The 23797-nt window shown below is 48.4% G+C and overlaps 1 protein-coding gene across 1 annotated transcript; it reads left to right on the plus strand.

The window, feature by feature from the left end:
- The first annotated feature begins 1539 nt into the window (after nt 1-1539).
- On the plus strand, nt 1540-23797 carry WNT5A (Wnt family member 5A). Its single transcript, XM_032161252.2, has 5 exons — nt 1540-2589; nt 8598-8731; nt 9969-10219; nt 14912-15204; nt 18983-23797. Exons 1-5 carry the CDS (start codon nt 2584-2586, stop codon nt 19439-19441), a joined length of 1143 nt encoding a protein of 380 aa, XP_032017143.1. The 5' UTR covers nt 1540-2583; the 3' UTR covers nt 19442-23797.

The raw sequence follows: 23797 nt of genomic DNA on the forward strand, positions 1-23797 counted from the left end.
GCCAGGAAGGAGGCCAGGGCTGGGGAAGGGTCCAGTCGGCTAGGAAAATTAAGGAATGGGAAGGGGCTGTGGAGGGTGGAACGGCATCGCTGGAGCCTGCGCTTGGGCGCCCTGGGGTGTGGGGGTGGAGGTGGGGGAGGACTGGAGGAACAAAACAAAACAGCCACCACACCAAAACACCTAGGCCACGGATTTTTCGCCTTAAGGTCAAGTGCATGCCAATGGACGGAAAAAAATTGAATAGTGTGTGTGTGTGTGTGTGTGTGTGTGTGTGTGTGTGTGTCTTCACCTTTGACAGCTGGAGGACGAGGACGGAGGAAAATAACTATTACGCTCCAGTGTGAGGCACTGTTTGTGGGGTGGGGCCCCCCGGCGTGCTGGAGGTAGAGGACACAAATCCACCAACCCTGCCCCTCCGGAGTCCCCAAAACCACGGCCATCTGGAAGCGTCTAGAAATTCCGGTGCCCGGAACCCGGTTTTGCCAAACTTCGCAATCTCCTCACCTGAGGGCACCCGCCAAGATCTCCGTGGCAGGACCACGCATCGCGCCTGGATGCTCTGGGCCAGAGCCAGATGAGCAATCATGCATCCCAGTACCCAAGTCCCTACTACTCTGGGGACTTTGCAGGAGATGCTCGCCTAACCCTATCCGTCAGCCCCAGTGCTTAAGTATCCTCCCCCAGGGGTTAGAATGAGGAGGTCCCCCATGAGGTTCCATGTCAAGGCAGCAGTCTCCGTGGAGCCCCAGTGGGAGCGGTCTGGGATACGTGGGCGAGCCAAGGGGTCCAGCCGGGGAAGTTGGGGTTCAGCCTCCCGCCGGTCGGTGGCTCTGGAAGGAGCGCAGACAACCATGCGGCAGGCAGGCAGCGGCGGCGGAGTGGACCTCTCTCTTTCAGCAGATGCCGCGGGGGATGGGGAACTTAGAGAAGGGGAGACAAGGGGGGTGTACCCCGCCTCCCGGCACCCCAGCCCGTAGTACGGCTTTAAAATCCTGCAGAGTTTGTCATAGGCCGGCCTCATCACGCATGCGCATAGGCAAAGTTGAGTTTTTTTCGTTCTTTCCCCCCCTTCCCTCTCTCTTTCCAGCCGCCCCTAGTTCTGAAACTTTAAAGAACTTTTTTCTTTCTTTCTTTCTTTCTTTTTTTTTTTCTTCCTTCTGAGAACATCAGGGGAAAGAGGAGTCTGGAGAGAGGGAGGGAGAGAGTAAGGCAGTTGGCCAGAAGGGCTGGGGGGTGGGAGGGGGGGACGCGCCCCCGCGGTCGGTCAGTCTGTCTGCGGGGCACAGGATCGCGTGGAAATCTGCTGCGAGCTCCACGGAGCCGCCTCCGCCGCCCAGAGCCGGGGTCCGTGCGGCAGCTGCCCAGCGAGCCCTTCCGCCGCAGCCGTTGTGCCCGGGACCGCCCGCCTCCCGCCGGCCCGCTCTCCCGCCCCTCGGACCCGGGCGCCAAACTAGGAGGTGGGCAACCTCGCCGGCCATGGACCGCCGGAGCTGAGTCGCCGCCGCGGAGCTCCGAGCTCTCGCCCCTCCCCAGCCTCGCGCCCGCAGTGCACTCGCTCCTCTTCGCCCTTCGCCCTGGAAAAACGGGGAAAAGAGAGATTAACCCGAAGAGAGAAAGAACGGGATACGTGGTGGCGGAGGGGGGGGGAGCCCGCGTCTCCCCTGGGTTAGTCGCACTCTCCCAGCTCACCGCACAGCAATAAGTTCCGGGGCGACTTTCACCTATTTTGCTCCCCGTTTTTGCCGAACCCTAAAATGAAAGGACACAATTTGGGGCTGACTCTTGCAGCTCAGATGGCGACTTGTGCGTTTTCAGCGGCATCTCCCGGAGAAAAAGCCATGCGCGCCTGATTGTTCTGTGGCCCCAAAGCTGCAGCGGGGGTGTGTGTGTTGGGGTGTGTGTCTGTGTGTGTACAGAGACGTCCACACTAACTCGCGGCTGCAGGATCAGCGTCTGGAAGCAGACGTTTCGGCTACAGACCTGGAGAGGAGGAGCTGGAGATCAGGAGGCGTGAGCCGCCAAGAGTTTGCAGAATCCGTGGTGTGAATGAACTGGGGGCACCTGGGCGCACAGATCGCCCCCCTTCCCCCGCCCCGGGCCAAAGTTGAGTAGTGGGACATTTTTTTCACCCTCTTGTGAAGAATTTCTTTTTATTATTATTTGTCGTAAGGTCTTTTGCACAATCACGCCCACATTTGGGGTTGGAAAGCCCTAATTACTGCCGTCGCTGATGGACGTTGGAAACGGAGCGCCTCTCCGTGGAACAGTTGCCTGCGCGCCCTCGCCGAACCCGCGGCTCCCTAGTTGCGCCCCGACCAGGCCCTGCCCTTGCTGCCGGCTCGCGCGCGTCCGCGCCCCCTCCATTCCTGGGCGCATCCCAGCTCTGCCCCAACTCGGGAGTCCAGGCCCGGGCGCCAGTGCCCGCTTCAGCTCCGGTTCACTGCGCCCGCCGGACGCGCGCCAGAGGACTCCGCAGCCCTGCTCCTGACCGTCCCCCCAGGCTTAACCCGGTCGCTCCGCTCGGATTCCTCGGCTGCCCTCGCTCGGGTGGCGACTTCCTCCCCGCGCCCCCTCCCCCTCGCCATGAAGGTAGGTGTTCAGTGCGCTGCCACTTTTTTTCTTTACTTCCCCCCACCCCCTGTTGGAAGTTAACCGAGTTCCCTTCGCCTCTTCCTATCCCTCCATTTCCCCAACCGCCTGGAGAAGCTGGAACTCCGGCGTCGCTGGCAGGAACCCCTACTCCTTCTCCCCCCACGCCGGGCGCACTGCCTCAGTGTCCCAGGAGATCACTTCTCGTCGCACCACCCGTTCTGCAAACCTTTTCGACTTTTGAGAAAAAGTGGGGAAGAGCGATAGTAGAAAAACTGAGTGCGGTTCACTGACGACTTTCCTTTTGCTCTGAGGACATCGACTGTAATTCACTATGTATATTTATTTCAGTAACAGGATAATGATTCAATTCAACAAATATTTACCAAGCGCCCACTGCGCGGGCACCGGGAGGGTGTGTGGCCGGGGCTCGGGATAGGGAAAGGGACTCCTTGGTTGAGAGAACCCGCAGAGGAACTAGGGGCCAACTACTTCAGAGCGGCGTACACCTTTCCCCACACACCCCCGCACCGACGGAGGCCAGATTGTAGGCTTGCCTTGGCCGGGTAACTCGAGCGCTTCAGGCCCCTTTGCCTTTAAGAGTGCCTGGCGGGGGTCCAGCGCGCACCCCGGCGCGGGGAGCGGGATCGCATTATTAGCATTATTAGCCGCCACTGGGTGAGCTCAGGCACTTTGCAGCAGTGGTGGGGGCGGGGAGTTGTGGTGGTAGTGGCTGTAATCCCGTACTCCGGGAGAGCGCTCCCCGGCCCCCTGAGTGGAGTCCGCCTTGTCCTTTAGAAAACACTTGGGCCTCCGCGTTGGGAGAGCAGGCGGGGGCCAGTTTGTGAACTCTTGTTTGTTTTAATTGTCAGTTGTATGTTAAAGCCGAGTCACACACTCCGAGGGTCACTGAGAGTTCACTTTTACGAAAAGTTAACGTTTCTTCCTGCAACATAAGTTGTTATTTTCTAAACAATTTTTCTTATCTGTCCTCCAAGCTTCGATTCCTATTTCCATTTTTCTGGTCTTTCCCATTTTCAATTTCTTAGAAAATAAGGTTAGAATTGAAATTAAGATGTTTTCTGGAAGCAAACAACCCCTTTTCCCCCAAACAAGTTAAAAAAAAAAAACCTTCAAGTCTGGAGACCCCACGGCCCTGTTTGACTTTCTCATCCCTGTCTGGTATCGAGGCCCTTTCTCCTCTCTCGCCTCTCTTTTCTCTCTTCTCTCTTTAAATGGGCAATTCGCTGTTTGGAAGTAACTTGGGCCTTGCGGTGAGGTCGCACCTCCTCAGCCCCTGCCCTCCCCCCAGCCAACCTTCGCACATTCACTGCCGAACCAGCCAGGTTTAGTTTCTAGACAGACTCTGCCAGGGGAGTTTCAAGGGGGCAATGCGGAGAGTGCGCAGCGAACCGCGGGCCGACAAATGTGTGTGTGTCCGAGTGTGTGGATCCTTGGCTGCGTGTGTGCGCGTGCGTGTGTGTGTCTGTGTGTGTAGGGGAGTTGTTCTCGGGTCCAGGACGTACTAGCCTTCGTCTCCTCCACCCCCCGACCCTCTCAACGGAAGACCCTCCCCAGGAGGCCCGGCCCAAGAGTCCCCCGTCTTCTCCTCCCCTCCCCCGTGCGCTCCGGTGCTCAAGGGGTTAGCACTATGCGCGCAGAACTCGGAGCCATCCCCGCCGCCTTTTCTTCCCCGCGGTGCGGTGCCGGCTGCCCCCTGTTGGCCGCCTTGAGGTAGGACTCCTCCGAGCCTCGGTTCCTTCGGGCGGGCGGGGGGGCAGCTGCTCCCCTCTCCCTCCCACCCCTGCTCCCTTCACCCCTCCCGACCACCAGACCCCACTCTCCCAGCAGGGGCCCTCGGAGGCCCCCAGAGGACCAGTTTCGCTGCGCCGCCGGCCGCTGCAATACGGAAGGGGCCATGGGTCCGGCCCAGCAAATGGGACTCGGCCAGCTGGACACAGGGTTGGTACCTCTTCTTCTGGGCTTGGGAAGGAGAGTGTCGCCCTAGGGGGCCTCAGGTCTGGCCTCAGCTGCCTCCCAACTCTCTATGGTCGAGAACAAGTGTTGCTTTCCCGCTTTTCGCCTCACTTTCATCATCTATTAAAAAGTGGGAGCGAAACTACCCTTAAAGAGTGGGGGTTGGACTATCATTTCATTTTCTTCCTCAGTCCAAGGACTGTCCTCCACCTCTGGACAAAGTTGATCCTCTGCCGAGAGGGTTAGACATCCTATGTGAGAAGGTGTGAGTGGTGTGTGTGTGTGTGTGTGTGTGTGTATCCTGGGGTCTGGAAAGCCCAGTCTAAGGGATGGACGAGGGGGCAGGAAACAGAGGAGAACCAGGCCAGACCGTTCTTCCCCTGGGGACTCTCTATACCCGAACCTGGAACCTGCTGTCAGTGCTGAGGCCTGGGCGGCTCTCTTTTGTCACACTGATTCTGGCTCAAGGTGTATCCTCCGCCTTCCCTATCTGGTAATTCCCTCCTCCCCTACCCCGCTCCGCGCGCGCCAACACGCATACTGCTGTGGACACAACCCTTGCGCCCAGGCGCGAGGCTTAGGGAGTAGTGGCTCCTTTGTCTGCTCCCCTAAAGCGGACCTCCTACCCGCCTGGGCCGGCCCATTCTTTAGCTCCTCGCGCTGCTCCGCGCGCCGCTCCCCGCATTCTCCAGGGCAGGACGTCCCAAGTTTTTGGCTGCAACTGAGTGCTCTCCTGCTCGTTTCTCCATCTCTCTCCTTGCTTTAGGGAGAGATCAGAGTGGGTAAAACAGCTTTCTTTTTCCCCAAGAGTGGAGATTCTTTTTGGAGTTTCCCATCCTCCCCTTCGCTGCCGTGAGCCTGGGTCAAATGGGCTTCTTCCGCCTAGTTGGCGTCCCTCATCGTTTGCACTCCCAGAAACTTGGGGCCTAAACGTAGAGTCTAGCAGAAGGGGATGCCTAGACTGAATGTGGCAGCGCCCCGGGGCCGAGGGGAGAGGATCTTTGCCTGGCCTTTTAATCTTTTCTCTTAAGGGACTGCCTGCGGAGGACTTGGGTGTTGCGAGACTTTAGGTGTGCATCCGGCTGCTCCCCGCGCCCTCCGAGCGTCCTCATCACCCCTGGCCCGCGCCGTGGTTGGTAAAGAAGGATCAGGAACACCTTTAATCCGATGCGAAGGCTTTGAGGGATACATAGAAAGGGAGCCACGTCGTTGAGCTGCTCTAGATTGAAGAGGAGGGCGCGGGAACGCCCTCCTCCACCTCACTCCTCTGGTGCGCTGAGCCCCTCAAACGCCCCCAGCCCTCCTCCCCGTGGCACGCGAGGAAGATTCTCAGTGTCCTTACAGAGTCATCTTCCCTGGGCCCTGAAAGTGTTGGAAAACGTTTAGCCCCTTCTTTGGGAAACTCAGTTTCTGATCAGAATTTTTGTTTTACTCCTGGGGTTGACAGTCTCCCCAGAGGTCTCATTTCATACTGTCTTTTCGAATCAGATCTCTTGGTAAACAGGCGAGGATGTTTCACCCTACAGAGCCGCTGTATGTGTGAGTTCGCTGTGAGTTCCTTGAGTGTCTCAAACTTGTGGGGCCTTTTCTAGGTTGCACCGGGATGGAAGAGGGAAGAGGGCCAAGGTGTTTCCGGGCAAGCTGCGGGGGTTAAGTGGAGATGCGACTCGTGAGGCTCTCCTTTCCGATCCCCCTTTGGGACACCCTCTGCCTACCTCTACCCTAGAGCCAGGGAGACCCAAGTCGTGGAGACCGGATGGGCCCGCTCTCAGTTGACCTGGGCTCTGGGAACTGGTGGACTCTCCCCGAGGGCGTCGGGCTGGGAGTGGGTTCGGTTTGTGTGGCTTCGGCTCTAACAAAGAGATCCGCTGTAATCCGCCGAATCTGTTATCAATTTCTCCACTGCTTGAGCCCCGCCCCACGCGCCCCGCCCGCCGCGAAGCTTGGAAAGTGCACGCGGCCAGCAGCAATCTGGGCCGCTGACTCGGAAACATGTCGCAGCGTGTGTGTCTATGCACGCGTGTGAGTGTGTAAATGTGCACGAGTGTGAGTGTGTGTGATGTGTGTGCGCGCGGCATCGGCTGCCCTTGGGGAGAGTTGACTTTGCAGCCTGGGCTGCGCGAGAAGCAGACTTTGCTGCCCACCCCCTCCCCTGGAGGAAATTTGACACTTAGGGCGGGGGTGGGGAGATAGCCGGAGCCTTCTCTCTCCTAGCTGGGGAAACCCCAGATTTCCATTCTCCAGGATGCGCCCCCCAGCTTTGCAGCGTTTTGGGGACAACTGGGCCTTGGGTGCGGAGCCCTGCTTAGCAGGCGCTGGGGACCACATAAGCATTTCCTCTCTGAGAAGCCCCGAAGCGTACAGGCCAAAGGGGCGGCTCACGGAGAAAAACCTTGGCACGCTCCTGAGCCCCATAGCTTTACCAGGGCTGCCTAGGTCCCCTCTGTCCCTTTTACGGGACAGGTTCCAAGCCAGGCTTTTTCACCGCTCTAAAGAGGCTCACCTTTCTTTTCTTTTCCGTGGAAGGGGCTCCTTCAGGGGCTATGGGCGATGCACCGCGGCAGGGTTACACTTATGTGTAAGGGGATTTTTAAAACCCGTTCCTCCCACCCGCACCCGCCACCTACTCGCTCCGCTGCCGCCTACAGGTGGAGAAGTCACCAGTGGGGAGGAACGGCAGCGGAAGCTTCCAAGGCCAACTCCTACCCCTGAAATTCTTCAGGAAGGGAACCTTCGCCGCTGGGGGCCTCTTTGCCCTGGAATCGATGCGCTCAGCTGCGGCCCGGGAGCCAGCGCCTCTGGCCCCGTCTGGACTCATCCGCAAGGGCTCTGGCCTCGCCCCGCACCCCCACCTTTCGGGACTGACAGAACCAAGTCTGAGTTGGGTTGGAGAGGCTAGACTGGAGGCAAGGTGGCAGGGTTCCAATGACAGGCTCGCAGTGCCGTGATGGCAAAGTGGCCCACAACCCTAGATCAGGACCAAGGGAAACTGGAGTCTCTCTGGACCTCCCATCTCCTCCCTCCCTGGCAGCTGCCAGGTGTGGGGTGGGAGGGAGAGTGAAAAATCAGAATTTGGGAGAAACCTGCGGGGAGGGCAGGGAAGGGATCTTCTCCCCCGGCAGCGAGACCCAGACTCCCTTCCTTCCTCTAGGGTTCCATCCCTTCTCTCAATCCGTGGAAGAGGCCACAGGCGACGCGGGCGAGGGTGGCATTCTTTTCCAGTTTCCTTGGTTGGGAGGCCCGACCTCTCTCCCCATTATCCCCTAGGGCCCCCATCTCCTTCTCCCCTCCCTAATCTGGCTGAAGAACGTCCTTAAGGAAATCCGGGCTGCTCTTCCCCATCTGGAAGTGGCTTTCCCCAAATCGGCTCGTAAACTGATTATGAAACATACGATGTTAATTCGGAGTTGCATTTCCCAGCTGGGCACTCTCGCGCGCTGGTCCCCGGGGCCTCGCCCCCCACCCCCTGCCCTTCCCTCCCGCGTCCTGCCCCCATCCTCCACCCCCCGCGCTGGCCACCCCGCCTCCTCCGCAGCCGCTGGCGGCAGCGCGCTCCACTCGCCTCCGTGCTCCTCTCGCCCATGGAATTAATTCTGGCTCCACTTGTTGCCCGGCCCAGGTTGGGGAGAGGACGGCGGGTGGCCACGGCGGGTTCCCGAGTGAATTACCCAGGAGGGACTGAGCACAGCACCAACTAGAGGGGAGCCAGGGGGTGCGGGACTCGAGCGAGCAGGACGGAGGCAGCGCCTGGCACCAGGGCTTTGACTCAACAGAATTGAGACATGTTTGTAATCTCTGGCGTGCCCCGCGCACAGGATCCCAGCGAAATCAGATTTCCTGGTGAGGTTGCGTGGGTGGATTAATTTGGAAAAAGAAACTGCCTATATCTTGCCATCAAAAAACTCACGGAGGAGAAGCGCAGTCAATCAACAGTAAACTTAAGAGACCCCGGATGCTTCCGTTGTTTAAACTTGTATGCTTGAAAATTATCTGAGAGGCAATAAACATCTGCTCCTTTCTTCCCTCTCCAGAAGTCCATTGGAATATTAAGCCCAGGAGTTGCTTTGGGGATGGCTGGAAGTGCAATGTCTTCCAAGTTCTTCCTAATGGCTTTGGCCATATTTTTCTCCTTCGCCCAGGTTGTAATTGAAGCCAATTCTTGGTGGTAAGTTCATTCTATGTGCGTGTTCTTCCGCTTCTTTTTCTTTTTTTAAGATTTGTTTGTATGATGCGGCAATATTTAATGCTGGATAGTGAGTGTGGGTGTATTTATCCAAGACATATGTATACATTTTATTTATATATAGTTTTAAATCAGAATTTTCTTTTAACTTGTTAATATTGTAAAGCTTATCTTCAGCTCCTAGGGAATGGGAAACTATAAATCTAGGCCTTTTTCTATGAAGCCCTTGTTCAGATGTGTGCTTGTAGTACATCATGCAATAAAAAAGAACAGAAATTCACTTTGCTAGTAATTGTAAACCTATCTATAAAATTTACTTTTTGCCACCTCTAGGTAGTAAAAGTGAGTTTCAACTTTTATCTTTTGTTACTCGAGATTATTATTAACCTACAGAGTTTGAATTAGGCAGAGTTCTAGGAGGACAGCTACACTCCAAGTGCAGAAGTATTGGGCTTGAAATGTGATCAAAAGGAGGTTAACCTGAAGTAGTCAAATGTCCCCAAGTGGGGGTTTCTTTCTGGGTAGGGGCCTTGTAGATAGACTGTAATATATCCAGAGGATTATTTTTGACGGCATTCTGGGTATTTTTTTTCCCTGTAAATGAACATCATTTTTCTGACTGTCAAACATGACTTCTGTTCACTGGGTACCCTGTCTTGGGTACCTCACAATCACATAAGGAGCCCTTTTAAAATGTCCAGAAACATGGTAAATTTTCTCCAGTCTGTATACTTGTCCATCAGTCAAGCAGGGGCCAGCAGTTCTTCCATCAGTCAAAAGGAACTGCTATCTCCTACCCGTATCTGATTGTGTCTACTTTCAGCATTCATAAGTTCTCAAGGCAGATTGGTCCAATTTGTGGGGCAAAGTGGGTCACTTTCTCTAATGCCAGAGGCCTGTCCCTCAAACTGCTGTTTCCCCCTTTTCTGAGTGGATTTTGGAAATACTGGTTCAGGTATATGGTGACAGGGGCTAGGAAGGGAGTGAAAATACTAACTGAGGAGCCAGATGGCAGGATGGGGACTGCACAATACCTCCGTTTTCTGAGTGCAGTTTAAACAGAGGAGTTTTATGAAGTCCTTCTCATACTTTGTCATGAGGACAAGCAGGAGAGGAAAAAGCATCTGTGTGCTTAAAACTATGTATTGCTGACATGCCTTCAGGGGGCCCACTTCGAGATTTCACGTAAATCTTGAATGCACATCTCCCCCCCTTGCAGGTCGCTAGGTATGAATAACCCTGTTCAGATGTCAGAAGTATATATTATAGGAGCACAGCCTCTCTGCAGCCAACTGGCAGGACTTTCTCAAGGACAGAAGAAACTGTGCCACTTGTATCAGGACCACATGCAGTACATTGGAGAAGGCGCGAAGACAGGCATCAAAGAATGCCAGTATCAATTCCGACATCGAAGGTGGAACTGCAGCACTGTGGATAACACCTCTGTTTTTGGCAGGGTGATGCAGATAGGTAGGAAAACATTTAAAATATTTTTTAAAAAACATTAACTTTTTTTCCTAGAAGAAATCCTTAGCATTTACTTCATGCTTGATAGAAAGCATGAAGCAGGATGCCTTCCAGCTCGGGTGGTGGCTTGGGCAGTTTTGTCGTTATAGCAAATGATGTTAATTCCTGTCCCTACACCTGATGATAAGTTTTGGATTTTAATCAAATCAGGATGCAAGTATCACAGACACCTTCATTTCTCCAAACACTTCATTTTTCTATAAAGCATTTTGTTTAAAATAGAAGCAGAACACTTATTTTGGTTTCTTAAAAGTAGGTCGGGGAAAGCAAGTCATTTATATGCTTTTAAACGTTGAAACTCTCTTGCCTGTTAGTTTTTTAAGCCACAATTCAAACGGCCCGAGCATCAAACTAAAAGTTGCCATCTTTTAGAATCCTGGATATATTGAAAGTGAACAAAGTTTTGATTTTCCTAATAGAACCATTTCCTGAGGCTATAAAGACATAGACGTTAAAAGCTTGATTTTTAGTCCCAGAAAGAATTTTAATTAAAAGTGATCTAATTTATGTTTGCGATTTCAGCAATTGATATAATAAAAGCACATGCTTGGGACGTCAACCTAGGAACTTGAAAAAAAAAATTGAGAGTATTGCTCACAGTCCAATTCTTCATTTTAAATATGTTGTTGAATGTCTTACTTCCCCATTCAAAGAGATAGCATTTCAAATGGGCTAAAGGCAAAGATTTTGAAAAATCTGTTTGCCTCTGCTTTTGTTTAAATAGTATAGGATACTATTTGACAGATGTGGCCCAATGTGTGTTTTCTAGTGTGAATATTTTAGGTTTGCCTACTTTTATGCAAAAAAGCCCTTATAATTAATATGACTGCAGTGACTCCCAAAGTTAAGAAGCAATTCATCAAGGCAATTAACTGTTTATACTGACTGAAGAGAAAAAGTTGGCTTAATATCCATCACAGATGGATAAAATGCCTTTTTTTATTTTAAAAAAAAACCCCAAAATTACATTCATTGAGAACAAAAAAGAGTTGTCAGGGGATGTCTGAGCCAAGTGGTTTTATTAACTAAAATAATACGAGACTGGAAGCTGTTCCTCTGATTGAATGGGAGAATGGCCTGTAGCCTCAGCCTGCAAAGTTTCATGGGGCTTTGTCCTTTCTGTTAATGATTAAAATGTGCTAATGTATATACTGGGATCTGAATCTAAGAGTTAAGCTTCAGGAACACAGGAGTTTTCCCTGACTGTGGGCTGTCTTATGTAGTTAACTGGGAGTGTGGTAGATTTATTCTCCCATGTGTTGATATTGTAAGTGAACTTAAATACTTTTGAAAAATTCTATGAGGATGGTAACTTTTCCCCCTTCATATATGTTCCTCCTAAACTGCTTTCCTCTCAACCTATGGGACTACTTTTTCACATGTATATGAGTTAGCAAAAATCATACACCTCTGATGGTAACCAGGAAGAAAAACAGCAATCGGAACTGTTTATCTGTGTAGTCACTTGAACACAGCTTTGATTTAAGATCCTCCTCTCATTTTCATACGTAGCCTGTTTTGGGCCAAAATGTTCAGAATAAGCTATCATTTGCTAAGTGAATTTGAGTTCTGCTGGAGATTTATTTTAAATGCGGTCCAAGATTCAAAGAGCCTGCTTCCTCAGGGAACAAGCAGAACCCTTGGTACAGAAGCCTATATTTAATTGTCCCTGGAAAGTACGCTCTCTGGTCTTCAGCTGCACGGCACTACTGTCTGGGTCGATGGGAAGTGGATGGGAGTGGTACCTCCCCACAGCTTCTGAGACAGCCCTCCTAGATACTATCATCAAGTCAGCTGATGTCCTGGGAAGATGAGAGCACATATGGCATCCTCCCCTGCGAGAGGTCCCCCAAGTGCCTCGCGTCTCAGAGCAGAAAGCTGCTGCTGGGTGGCTTGTGGTGGGACACCGATGGGGCCTTCTGTTTTTTACTTAATTAAAAAAGAGAAAGGAGAGAACAGAAAACAGTAGATTTTTATGAAAGAGGAACATGGACCCAATTCCAATAGTTGGAAAATTTCTTTGCTTTCACTTTTCCACTTCAGAGTGTATTTGAAGAGAATGAGCTAAGGGAAAATTTAAGATACCTTTGATGCCAAAAGGTGTGTGTGTGTGTGCCCACCCCAAAGCCCTCAGTACACCAACGACATTGAGAGTAATTCTTCTTTGTGAGAATCTGACCCTGTGATGGGGCCAGTGTCTGAGAAACTCAGGCCGCCACCTCTGACCCCCTCCTCAACTCATTTTTCTAAGATGCCAGTTGCCTTGGAGGCACCATGCACAATTACTTCGTGAAGGGCCCACTCTTCATTTTGGAAAGTTTCTCATTTTTCATCATGCTACCCTTTCCTTCCAGCTTTTGTCCCCATCTGTCTCTTCTTTGTTTCCATGCTGTGAAAAGATATGTAAGGAAGGCACGATTTGTAAGGGGTGTGAGGATCGGAGTAGATGCGGGTTTCACAGGAAGGGAAACCTAACTCAATCAGCAGTATTCCAACCAGAATGACTGCATCCTCCGGCAATTAGCCAAAGAATACTTTTCAAACTGACGTTTACCCTGCAGTGACCAATTAGCTTAGAGGGATCTCCCAGGTTTGTATTCTGTGGCATAAAAGGAAATGCTCAAGATAGACTTGTGAAAAAAGAAGCATTGTTTGTGTTTTGTATAAAGCCTTCTTATGCTCTGTATACTCCAAGGGCAGTGTCTTATTTTCCTCTATCCCCAGAGGATCATTTCATCTCCTCTTCCTCTAGCTACTACCTCTTTGTTCTACAAATCCCCCAGCCAGGGCCACAGCATTTTCTGTACTATCAAATTGCTCCCTAGAAGCTGTATATTGTCCTCATTTCCTTCCATTCCCCTGATGTGCTCTGCCTCTCTAATCCCATTAGATAGATGTAACACATCACAGGAACTTTCTAGATCCTCCTGCCGACCACCAGCACACACCTTCAAGTCATTCATTTTGAAAATATGGGAGGGGGAGGATATATGGTAAATCAGAACCATCACCATTCATAAATGGCTGTGACTGGCATGGAGCAGAAGACCAAGAATGAGGTGGTCTGCTGGATGCTTGAACTGGCATTGCCGTCCTCCTGCAGAATGACCCTTGGCGTTCAGACTGAGTCCTGTTGTCAGCTTTTCTTGTGCTCCTCACTTCCCCCTCAGAAAAAAAGATGGTTAGCAAGCTCTCAAAGTAAGTATGGGAGAAACTGATTGCGGTACATGAATTTCAGCACCAGAAGAGGCCCCTTTCCTTGCATATATTTCAGTGCCCTTATTTTGCAATTGAGGAAAGTGAGCCTGCCCGCCAATCCCACCCCTACCCCACGCTTTAGCTGGCTGGATGATAACCCTTTCTCTGTCAGATTACAGTATTTTTATTAACTAGCTCTTATTACATGCAGAAATGTCTCCATGTACAAGCGAAGTTTAGGGTAGTCTATGATAGCCTCCAGTTTTCTCCTCACAAATAGGGTCCCTGTGACTATTATACGGGGAGATATTCTTCCTAGTTTTGGGAAGAAAATAACTTCTCCATCCCTCTTTTCCCGATTGGTTGTGCTTTCTTCCTTCTTGTTGTCGTTCTAACACTTTGAGGCAAAGGCATTGGGGGAGTGGGCAGGGTGTGTTTGCAGAAGTGGCATTGAAGAACAACAGGCTGTTTTAAAAGCAGACACTCGAATGAGAAGTATCAGGCCAGTCAGCCTGGGATTTAAGAATAGCAACCTTCATTTAGAACTCTCTATGAGCTGATTTAGAATTGTCCTCTGGGAAAGTAAAGAGACTTGTCCTGAGAAATACTTTCTGCTGTATGAAGGAAGCGGGAGGAGAGGTTACAACTGCCAGAGGAGGAGGGGACACAAGGCCAAAACGAGTGTGGCAGAAACTAGTGTGGCCGCTGGCAGTGTCTGCCTTAGATTCAAGGCCTAGCAAATTCTGTAATCCTGCCCTATATGTAACTCAAATGAAAATAATACTGAACATTAAAATAAGTGTAAGGAAGTCTACCCATATTCTGAGTGTTCCTTCAATGACTTCTTTCATGTGCATTTTTGGAAATATCAAGTTTTGACTATTTTCAAAAGAGTTGCAGAGAAAATCAATCCAGCACTACTTAGAATCTGGCCTGCAACTCTCAAACGGCTGAGCAGAGATACTGGGGATCTGCTACTCCTTTGTTAATTGTTGCTTCTGTGTGTTTTGGGAAATCTTGCCTGGCTTCCCCTCAAACTGGGCCCAGGGCCTGGTGCGTGTTAAGGATGGGGCAGCCCGAGCTTTTACCTTGTTGATCCCCTACTCCCTACCCCGCCATCCCCTACTCCCTACCCTCTACCCCAACCTCCCCCGACCCCTACTTGCTCCCCACCCCTACCTGCCCCCCACCTTCTACCTCCCCACTATTCTTGCTTCCCCACCTCCTACTTCCCCCCAACCTCCAACCTCCCCCACTTCCTACCTCCCACCTCCCTACCTCGCCCCAACCCCACCTCCTACCTCCCCTCCATCTCTACTTTGCCCCCCACCTCCTACCTCCCCCCCATTCCCTACCTTGCCCCCACCCTCACCCCCGGCAGCATCCTGGCCCAGCGCGTGGGGCAGGCGGCCAGTGATCCCTTGTCCTCACCCACAGGCAGCCGCGAGACGGCCTTCACATACGCGGTGAGCGCAGCAGGGGTGGTGAACGCCATGAGCCGGGCGTGCCGCGAGGGCGAGCTGTCCACCTGCGGCTGCAGCCGCGCCGCACGCCCCAAGGACCTGCCGCGGGACTGGCTCTGGGGCGGCTGCGGCGACAACATCGACTATGGCTACCGCTTTGCCAAGGAGTTTGTGGACGCCCGCGAGCGGGAGCGCATCCACGCCAAAGGCTCCTACGAGAGTGCTCGCATCCTCATGAACCTGCACAACAATGAGGCGGGCCGCAGGGTGAGTGCCCCATCTCGTCCCCGCCCCGCATCTCTGTCCCCTCAACTTGCCCTCCAGCCTCCTCGGGTCTCTCCCTGTCTCTCCGTCCCCTCCTCTGCCACTCCTTTGCTATGTGGTCCTCTCTCTCTCTCTCTGCTTCTCTTTCTGTCTCTCCCTATCTTTCTCTGTCTTTGCTGTCTCTTTCCTCCTCGTCCTGTTCCCGTCTCACTTTCTTTCTCCCTCTTCCTTTCCTCCTTCCCTGTCTCTCTCTTCTCCCCCTTTGTCTATCTCTCTTTCCTCCATCTCTCCCCATAGTTGCCCCTGAACATCCCAGAAGGGCCTCCTGGGGGGTCATCCTCCCTTGCGCCCCCAGCCAAGGTGACCCAGCAGTTGTCTGAAAAAGACCTTTCCTTGCCTTTTTAGTTAGTCGCCGGTACCTTTGCCTAGTGGAGCACAGAAATAAAAATGGGAATAACTTTCTCCCTCCTGCCTGGACGATGTCTGTGGTTGGCTTTCAGTTTGAGACAGGGATTTTTCTGTCTTTGTAGGTGCCCAGATGCGAAAGCCCTCACCCCAGCTTTCAGGCTCTTTCCCTCCTTTCTTTTTCCCTGCCTCTCTTTATGTCATTAGGTAGCAGGCCTGATGGATGGAGGGGTTTTTTTTTAAAAAGGGCTTTTCTAGGAAAAGGACAGCATTTTTAGCAGTATGGGATTTTATAGGTCTGACCATCAGGCCAATCACAAAGTGGCTCTGGAGAGAAGAGAGCAGCAGAAGTACCCAGGGAGGACCATCTTTGCAGTCCTCACGAGTCTCCTGGTTCCCGCTCTTTCCTTCCCCTGGTGGGGATATGAAAAGCTACTTCTCAATAGTTAAAAAGACCCTTTTTTTCCTGCGGTTAAACACATGGCACTTTATGGCTGCTTTAAAATGAAGGGGTGAAAACTTTTCTTAACTTTGGCAGCATTGAAAACCAGGGCCATTATTTTTTCACAGAACCCAAGGTAGGTGCCAGGAACTTTCTGGTCAGAGATTTCACTCTTCTGTATTTTGGGGTGAGGGAGAAGGAAGATAATCACAGAGTAAACTGTGGAGGACTGGACGGAGCCTTAGAAGCCTCTGGCCCCACACTCATTTTAAAGATTGGGAAACTGAGGCCCAGAAAACCACTTCGTGACCATGGGAGAAAATTAAAGAATGGAAATATAAGCTTAGGTACGTTTTTCTTGAATCCATGCATCACAGCTAAGAGATGAAGAGCTGGCAGTTCGGGAATTAGAGAGATCTGGGTTAAAATGCAGCGTTGTCTCTTCTTTGCTTTTTCTGAGCCTCAGTTTTCCCATTTCCACATCTGTTAAATGGCCATGGCAATTACAATCACGTGAGGTTATTGTGAGGCCTAAGTGAGATCATCTAGTAGGTTGAACCATGTGAAATTGCCAACACTTGACTCTTTTTGATTACAAAATAATTTCATTTGGTTTAATTAAAGGTCTTAGTTTAGTGTCCGCCAGTAGTAAATGCTTGATAGATGATAACTTCTAAAACATTATAAGCAAAGGACATAGAGAAGTCAAAGATCGTGTAGATAATTCCAGCTAGCTTATCTTCTCAAATTTGATGTTAAACATTTGGGTGTTTCGGGGAAGGACTAAACTCTACAGAATTTTGCCTGTACTGCCCTGAGGGGTCAAATAATTGCCACAGACAGAGTGTGGCCTCTCCTTTCTCAGGCCTTTCACTGCCATGGTGTGTGCAGTGTGGGTGGCCTCTTCTGTGGTGGACCCAGGGCCACATGAAAAGTTGGGGGGATGGGGCCAGCCCCATTCTCTCTGGAAGCCCATAAAACCTTGCTTTCACCCTCTTCAGGGATGTATCACTGGGATCTCTATATACGACATGCCCGGTGCCTCAGATCAGAAATGCCTCAAAAAGAGAGATGTGTCTGACTCTTAAGGGCCCCTATCCGGGGGTAGGCCCATATTTGATATTCTCATCCATCTTTGGGACTTTCTTAGCCTTCTCTCATGTCCAGAAATCATCAGAGGCTTGGCAACCAAGAAGAGCAGTTCAAGGGATTTCCAAGTGGCAAGAGAGGATTGGGGAAGTTTGAAAAGCACCTATAATGTTACACTTAACTTCTGCATTTTTTTAGTAGTGAGTTTTTTTGGGGTAAATTTGATCATTGGAGTAGTGAGCTGAGTTTGGATTTTGGTGAGTGAGGTTATGAAGAAGACAGTTTTTTTTCCTCTAGGATGGTGGGGCTAGAGGATGGAAATTTGGGCACTGTGCCAGGAAATCATATTAGAATTTCCATAGGGTGTTAGCTTTTTAATTTTCCTCAATGGGGAGCAAAGGTTAAATACGTTTGCAAAACCCTTCCTCAGACTAGCTGAGTGCCTGAAACTCTTTATGCCAAGAGAGTACACTTTGGCCCCCTTTAAAAGAGCCCCTGTGAATCCCTGGAGGAAGAGGGTGGCTGTTCTCTGCAGAAGAGGCCTTCTGATGCACCCCCAGCTTCCAGGTTCCTGACAGGTCTTCTCCAGCACACTCACACCACGTGGACTCTGGAGGGTCACTGGCACAAGGATCTGTGGGCAGCAGCGTCTATAAATAGGCAACCACCACCTCCCAGACTGCAGGGCACAGTGTTGTGGGGCCAGACCCGTGGGCACTGCTACTGGGAGGCCCGAGGTGACTGGGCAAGGGCCCAGATGCCATGTCCTCGTGACTCTGGAGAAAGACCAGATTTACTGAGTGTGTCCCTTGCCACCCTAAAGAAAGACCAAATTTACTGTGTCCTAAGTGCCAAGCACTTTCCATGTCTCCCCTAATTTTGTCTTTATAACAGCACTTGGAGGTTGGTGCCATCACTGCTGCCTTCACAGATAGAAAACAGAGGCCCGGAAAGGTGCAGCCTGTTGTCTGAATTCAAGGGTAGAGTCAGGAACACAATCCACGTTGCTTGGCTCCAGAGTGGGTGCTCTTGGTCTAGGGGGTTGGTAGATGGGGTAGGGACTGTGTGGGAAACAGGATTGAGGATACCTGAGTTCCACACGCAGTCCCCCGACACTTTAGCTGTGTGACCTCTGCAGGCCACTCAGCATCACTGTGCCATCATCCAATCCAGCCTATGTCATAATGTTGCTGGGATGGTCAAATGAGATCATGAGTGTAAGGACACTTACAGTGCCTGGTGCACAACAGTAATAGTAGTAATGGGTTAAGGTTTGAACCTTGATCCCGCTGGGGCTGGACTCCTCCCAATTCTGCACTTACTGGCTGGATATCCATGGGCAAGTCATTAAGCACGGGCTTGGAGTCCAGCTGCCTGGGTTCAAATCCTGGCACCTTTACTCCCAGGAGTTGGGTGAGTAGCTCATCTCTCTGGGTATCACTTTCCTTCTCTGTGAAATGGGATGATACTAGCACTTCTCACCTAGCTGGTACTGGGATGAATTCAGGTAATGCATTGTGAACAACCTCTGGGATGAGTGTCCACATGTTGCTGCTGCTCTTTCATGGAAAAAAGCAGCTGGAACAATTTTTTTTCCTGTTCCTATTTAAAAACCACAGTTGTTGATAATGATGATATAATAATGAGTGGCTAAGAACATATTTATTTGGAAGAATTTTTAAAGAAGGCAACACAAGACTTCTGGTAATGAAGGAAATATAATACAGCACTTAATTCAGCTGGGGAACATAGCTCCATGGAGAAGGTCGAGGAGAACTTTGTTCCCATAGCCTGCATCTGGCTCCTCCATGAATGTGTGTACTGATTGCCCCCATTTCCCTGCAGACGGTGTACAACCTGGCTGATGTGGCCTGCAAGTGCCATGGGGTGTCCGGCTCATGTAGCCTGAAGACATGCTGGCTGCAGCTGGCGGACTTCCGCAAGGTGGGTGATGCCCTGAAGGAGAAGTACGACAGCGCAGCGGCCATGCGGCTCAACAGCCGGGGCAAGTTGGTGCAGGTCAACAGCCGCTTCAACTCGCCCACCACACAAGACCTGGTCTACATCGACCCCAGCCCTGACTACTGCGTGCGCAATGAGAGCACCGGCTCGCTGGGCACGCAGGGCCGCCTGTGCAACAAGACGTCGGAGGGCATGGATGGCTGCGAGCTCATGTGCTGCGGCCGCGGCTACGACCAGTTCAAGACCGTGCAGACGGAGCGCTGCCACTGCAAGTTCCACTGGTGCTGCTACGTCAAGTGCAAGAAGTGCACGGAGATCGTGGACCAGTTTGTGTGCAAGTAGTGGGCGTCGCCCAGCACTCAGCCCCGCTCCCAGGACCCGCTTATTTATAGAAAGTACAGTGATTCTGGTTTTTGGTTTTTAAAAATATTTTTTATTTTTCCCCAAGAATTGCAACCGGAACCATTTTTTTTTCTGTTACCATCTAAGAACTCTGTGGTTTATTATTAATATTATAATTATTATTTGGCAATAATTGGGGTGGGAACCAAGAAAAATATTTATTTTGTGGATCCTTTGAAAAGGTCATACAAGACTTCTTTTGGTAGTATAGAATGAAGGGGAAATAACACATACCCTAACTTAGCTGTGTGGACATGGTACACATCCAGAAGATAAAGAAATACGTTTTCTTTTTCTCAAATATGCTATCATATGGGATGGGTAGGTTCCAGTTGAAAGAGGGTGGTAGAAATCTATTCACAATTCAGCTTCTATGACCAAAATCAGTTGTAAATTCTCTGGTGCAAGATAAAAGGTCTTGGGAAAAAAAAAAAAACAAAACAAACCTCCCTTCCCCGTAGCTTGCTTTTTGCATTTTCAAAATGATAATTTGACAAGAATCTCATATTCTCAAGGAAAAAAGGTATATCACATGTCTTATTCTCCTCAAATATTCCATTTGCAGACAGACCGTCATATTCTAACAGCTCATGAAATTTGGGCAGCAGGGAGGAAAGTCCCCAGAAATTAAAAAATTTAAAACTCTTATATCAAGGTGTTGATTTGAAGCTGTTATAGGAATTAGGATTCCAGATTGTAAAAAGATCCCGAAATGATTCTGGACACTAGATTTTTTTTGTTTGGGGAGGTTGGCTTGAATATCAATGAAAATATCCTGTTATTTTCTTAGGGATACTTGGTTAGTAAACTATAATAATAAAAATAATACATGAATCCCATTCACAGGTTCTCAGCCCAAGCGACAAGGTAATTGCGTGCCATTCAGCACTGCACCAGAGCAGACAACCTATTTGAGGAAAAACAGTGAAATCCACCTTCCTCTTCACACTGAGCCCTCTCTGATTCCTCCGTGTTGTGATGTGATGCTGGCCACGTTTCCAAACGGCAGCTCCACTGGGTCCCCTTTGGTTGTAGGACAGGAAATGAAACATTAGGAGCTCTGCTTGGAAAACAGTTCACTACTTAGAGATTTTTGTTTCCTAAAACTTTTATTTTGAGGAGCAGTAGTTTTCTATGTTTTAATGACAGAACTTGGCTAATGGAATTCACAGAGGTGTTGCAGCGTTTCACTGTTATGATCCTGTGTTTAGATTATCCACTCAAGCTTCTCCTATTGTACTGCAGGTGTACCTTAAAACTGTTCCCAGTGTACTTGAACAGTTGCATTTATAAGGGGGGAAATGTGGTTTAACGGTGCCTGATATCTCAAAGTCTTTTGTACATAACATATATATATATATATACATATATATAAATATAAATATAAATATATCTCATTGCAGCCAGTGATTTAGATTTACAGTTTACTCTGGGGTTATTTCTCTGTCCAGAGCATTGTTGTCCTTCACTGCAGTCCAGCTGGGATTATTCCAAAAGTTTTTTGAGTCTTGAGCTTGGGCTGTGGCCCTGCTGTGATCATACCTTGAGCACGACGAAGCAACCTTGTTTCTGAGGAAGCTTGAGTTCTGACTCACTGAAATGCATGTTGGGTTGAAGATATCTTTTTTCTTTCCTGCCTCACCCCTTTGTCTCCAATCTCCATTTCTGTTTACTTTGTGGAGAGGGCATTACTTGTTCGTTATAGACATGGACATTAAGAGATATTCAAAACTCAGAAGCATCAGCAGTGTTTTCTCTTTTCTTAGTTCATTCTGCAGAATGGAAACCCATGCGTATTAGAAATGACAGTACTTATTAATTGACTCCCTAAGGAAAATTCAGCCCACTACATAGCTATTTTTTTTTTTTTAATAAGGACACCTCTTTCCAAACAGTGCCATCAAATATGTTCTTATCTCAGACTTACGTTGTTTTAAAAGTTTGGAAAGGTACACATCTTTCACACCCCTCTTAGGCAGGTTGGCTTTCATATCACCTCAGCCAACTGTGGCTCTTAATTTATTGCATAATGATATTCATCACATCCCCTCAGTAGCAGTGAATTGTGAGCAAAAGATCTTGAAAGCAAAAAGCACTAATTAGTTTAAAATGTCACTTTTTTGGTTTTTATTATACAAAAACCATGAAGTACTTTTTTTATTTGCTAAATCAGATTGTTCCTTTTTAGTGATTCATGTTTATGAAGAGAGTTGAGTTTAACAATCCTAGCTTTTAAAAGAAACTATTTAATGTAAAATATTCTACATGTCATTCAGATATTATGTATATCTTCTAGCCTTTATTCTGTACTTTTAATGTACATATTTCTGTCTTGCGTGATTTGTATATTTCACTGGTTTAAAAAACAAACATCAAAAGGCTTATGCCAAATGGAAGATAGAATATAAAATAAAACGTTACTTGTATATTGGTAAGTGGTTTCAATTGTCCTTCAGATAATTCATGTGGAGATTTTTGGAGAAACCATGACGGATAGTTTAGGATGACTACATGTCAAAATAATAGAAGAGTGGTGAATTTTACCAAAACCAAACTATTTGGAAGCTTCAAAAGGTTTCTATATGTAATGGAACAAAAGGGGAATTCTCTTTTCCTATATATGTTCCTCAAAAAAAAAAAAAAAAGAAAAGAAATCAAGCAGATGGCTTAAAGCTGGTTATAGGATTGCTCACATTCTTTTAGCATTATGCATGTAACTTAATTGTTTTAGAGCATGTTACTGTTGTAACATCCCAGAGAAGAACGAAAAGGCACACGCTTTTATGCATGACCAGATTTTTAGTCCAAAAAAATGTATTTTTTTGTGTGTTTACCACTGCAACTATTGCACCTCTCTATCTGAATTTACTGTGGACCATGTGTGGTGTCTGTATGCCCTTTGAAAGCAGTTTTTATAAAAAGAAAGCCCCGGTCTGCAGAGAATGAAAACTGGTTGGAAACTACAGGTTCGATGTGTTAAGTGCAATTAATACAAGTTCTTGTGCTTTTCAAAAATGTACGTGGAAATCTGGACAGTGCTGCACAGATTGATACATTAGCCTTTGCTTTTTCTCTTTCCGGATAACCTTGTAACATATTGAAACCTTTTAAGGATGCCAAGAATGCATTATTCCACAAAAAAAACAGTAGACCAACATATAGAGTGTTTAAAATAGCATTTCTGGGCAAATTCAAACTCTTGTGGTTCTAGGACTCACATCTGTTTCAGTTTTTCCTCAGTTGTATATTGACCAGTGTGCTTTATTGCAAAAACATATACCCGATTGAGCAATGTCAGCGTATTTTTTCTTCTCATCCTGGAGTGTATTCAAGATCTTCCCAATACAAGAAAAATTAACAAAAAATTTATATATAGGCATCAGCAAAAGAGCCATGTTCAAAATAGTCATTATGGGTTCAAGTAAAAAGAAGACTTTTAAGTTTTAATCCAGTTTATCTGTTGAGTTGTGTGAGCTACTGACCTCCTGAGACTGGCGCTGTGTAAGTTTTAGTTGCCTACCCTAGCTCTTTTCTCATACAATTTTGCCAATACCAAGTTTCAATTTGTTTTTACAAAACATTATTCAAGCCACTAGAATTATCAAATATGATGCTATAGCAGAATAAGTACTCTAAATAAGAGACCGGTACTAGCTAACTCCAAGAGATCATTAGCAACATCAGTCCACAAAGACTTAGTGGCCCAAAATATATAGAGAGATAGAAAAGGTAGTTATAACTTGAAGCGTATATTTAATGCAAATAGGCACCAAGGCACAGGTCTAAAATACTACATTGTCACTGTAAACTATACTTTTAAAATATTTATTTTTTAAAAAATATTTTCTAGTCTTTTCTCTCTCTGTGGAATGGTGAAAGAGAGATGCCTTGTTTTGAAAGTAAGATGATGAATTTTTAATTCAAGAAACATTCAGAAACATAGGAATTAAAACTTAGAAAAATGATCTAATTTCCCTGTTTACACAAACTTTACACTTTAATCTGATGATTGGATATCTTATTTTAGTGAAACATCATCTTGTTAGCTAACTTTAAAAAATGGATGTAGAATGATTAAAGGTTGGTATGATTTTTTAAAATGTATTAGTTTGAACCTAGAAGATTGAATTAAAATGCTGTCTCAGTATTTTAAAAGCAAAAAAGGAATGGAGGAAAATTGCATCTTAGACCATTTTTATATGCAGTGTACAATTTTCTGGGCTAGAAATGAGATAAAGATTATTTATTTTTGTTCATATCTTGTACTTTTCTATTAAAATCATTTTATGAAACCCA

This window comes from Hylobates moloch, unplaced genomic scaffold (assembly GCF_009828535.3).
Source record: "Hylobates moloch isolate HMO894 unplaced genomic scaffold, HMol_V3 SCAFFOLD_8, whole genome shotgun sequence".
NCBI lineage: Eukaryota > Metazoa > Chordata > Mammalia > Primates > Hylobatidae > Hylobates > Hylobates moloch.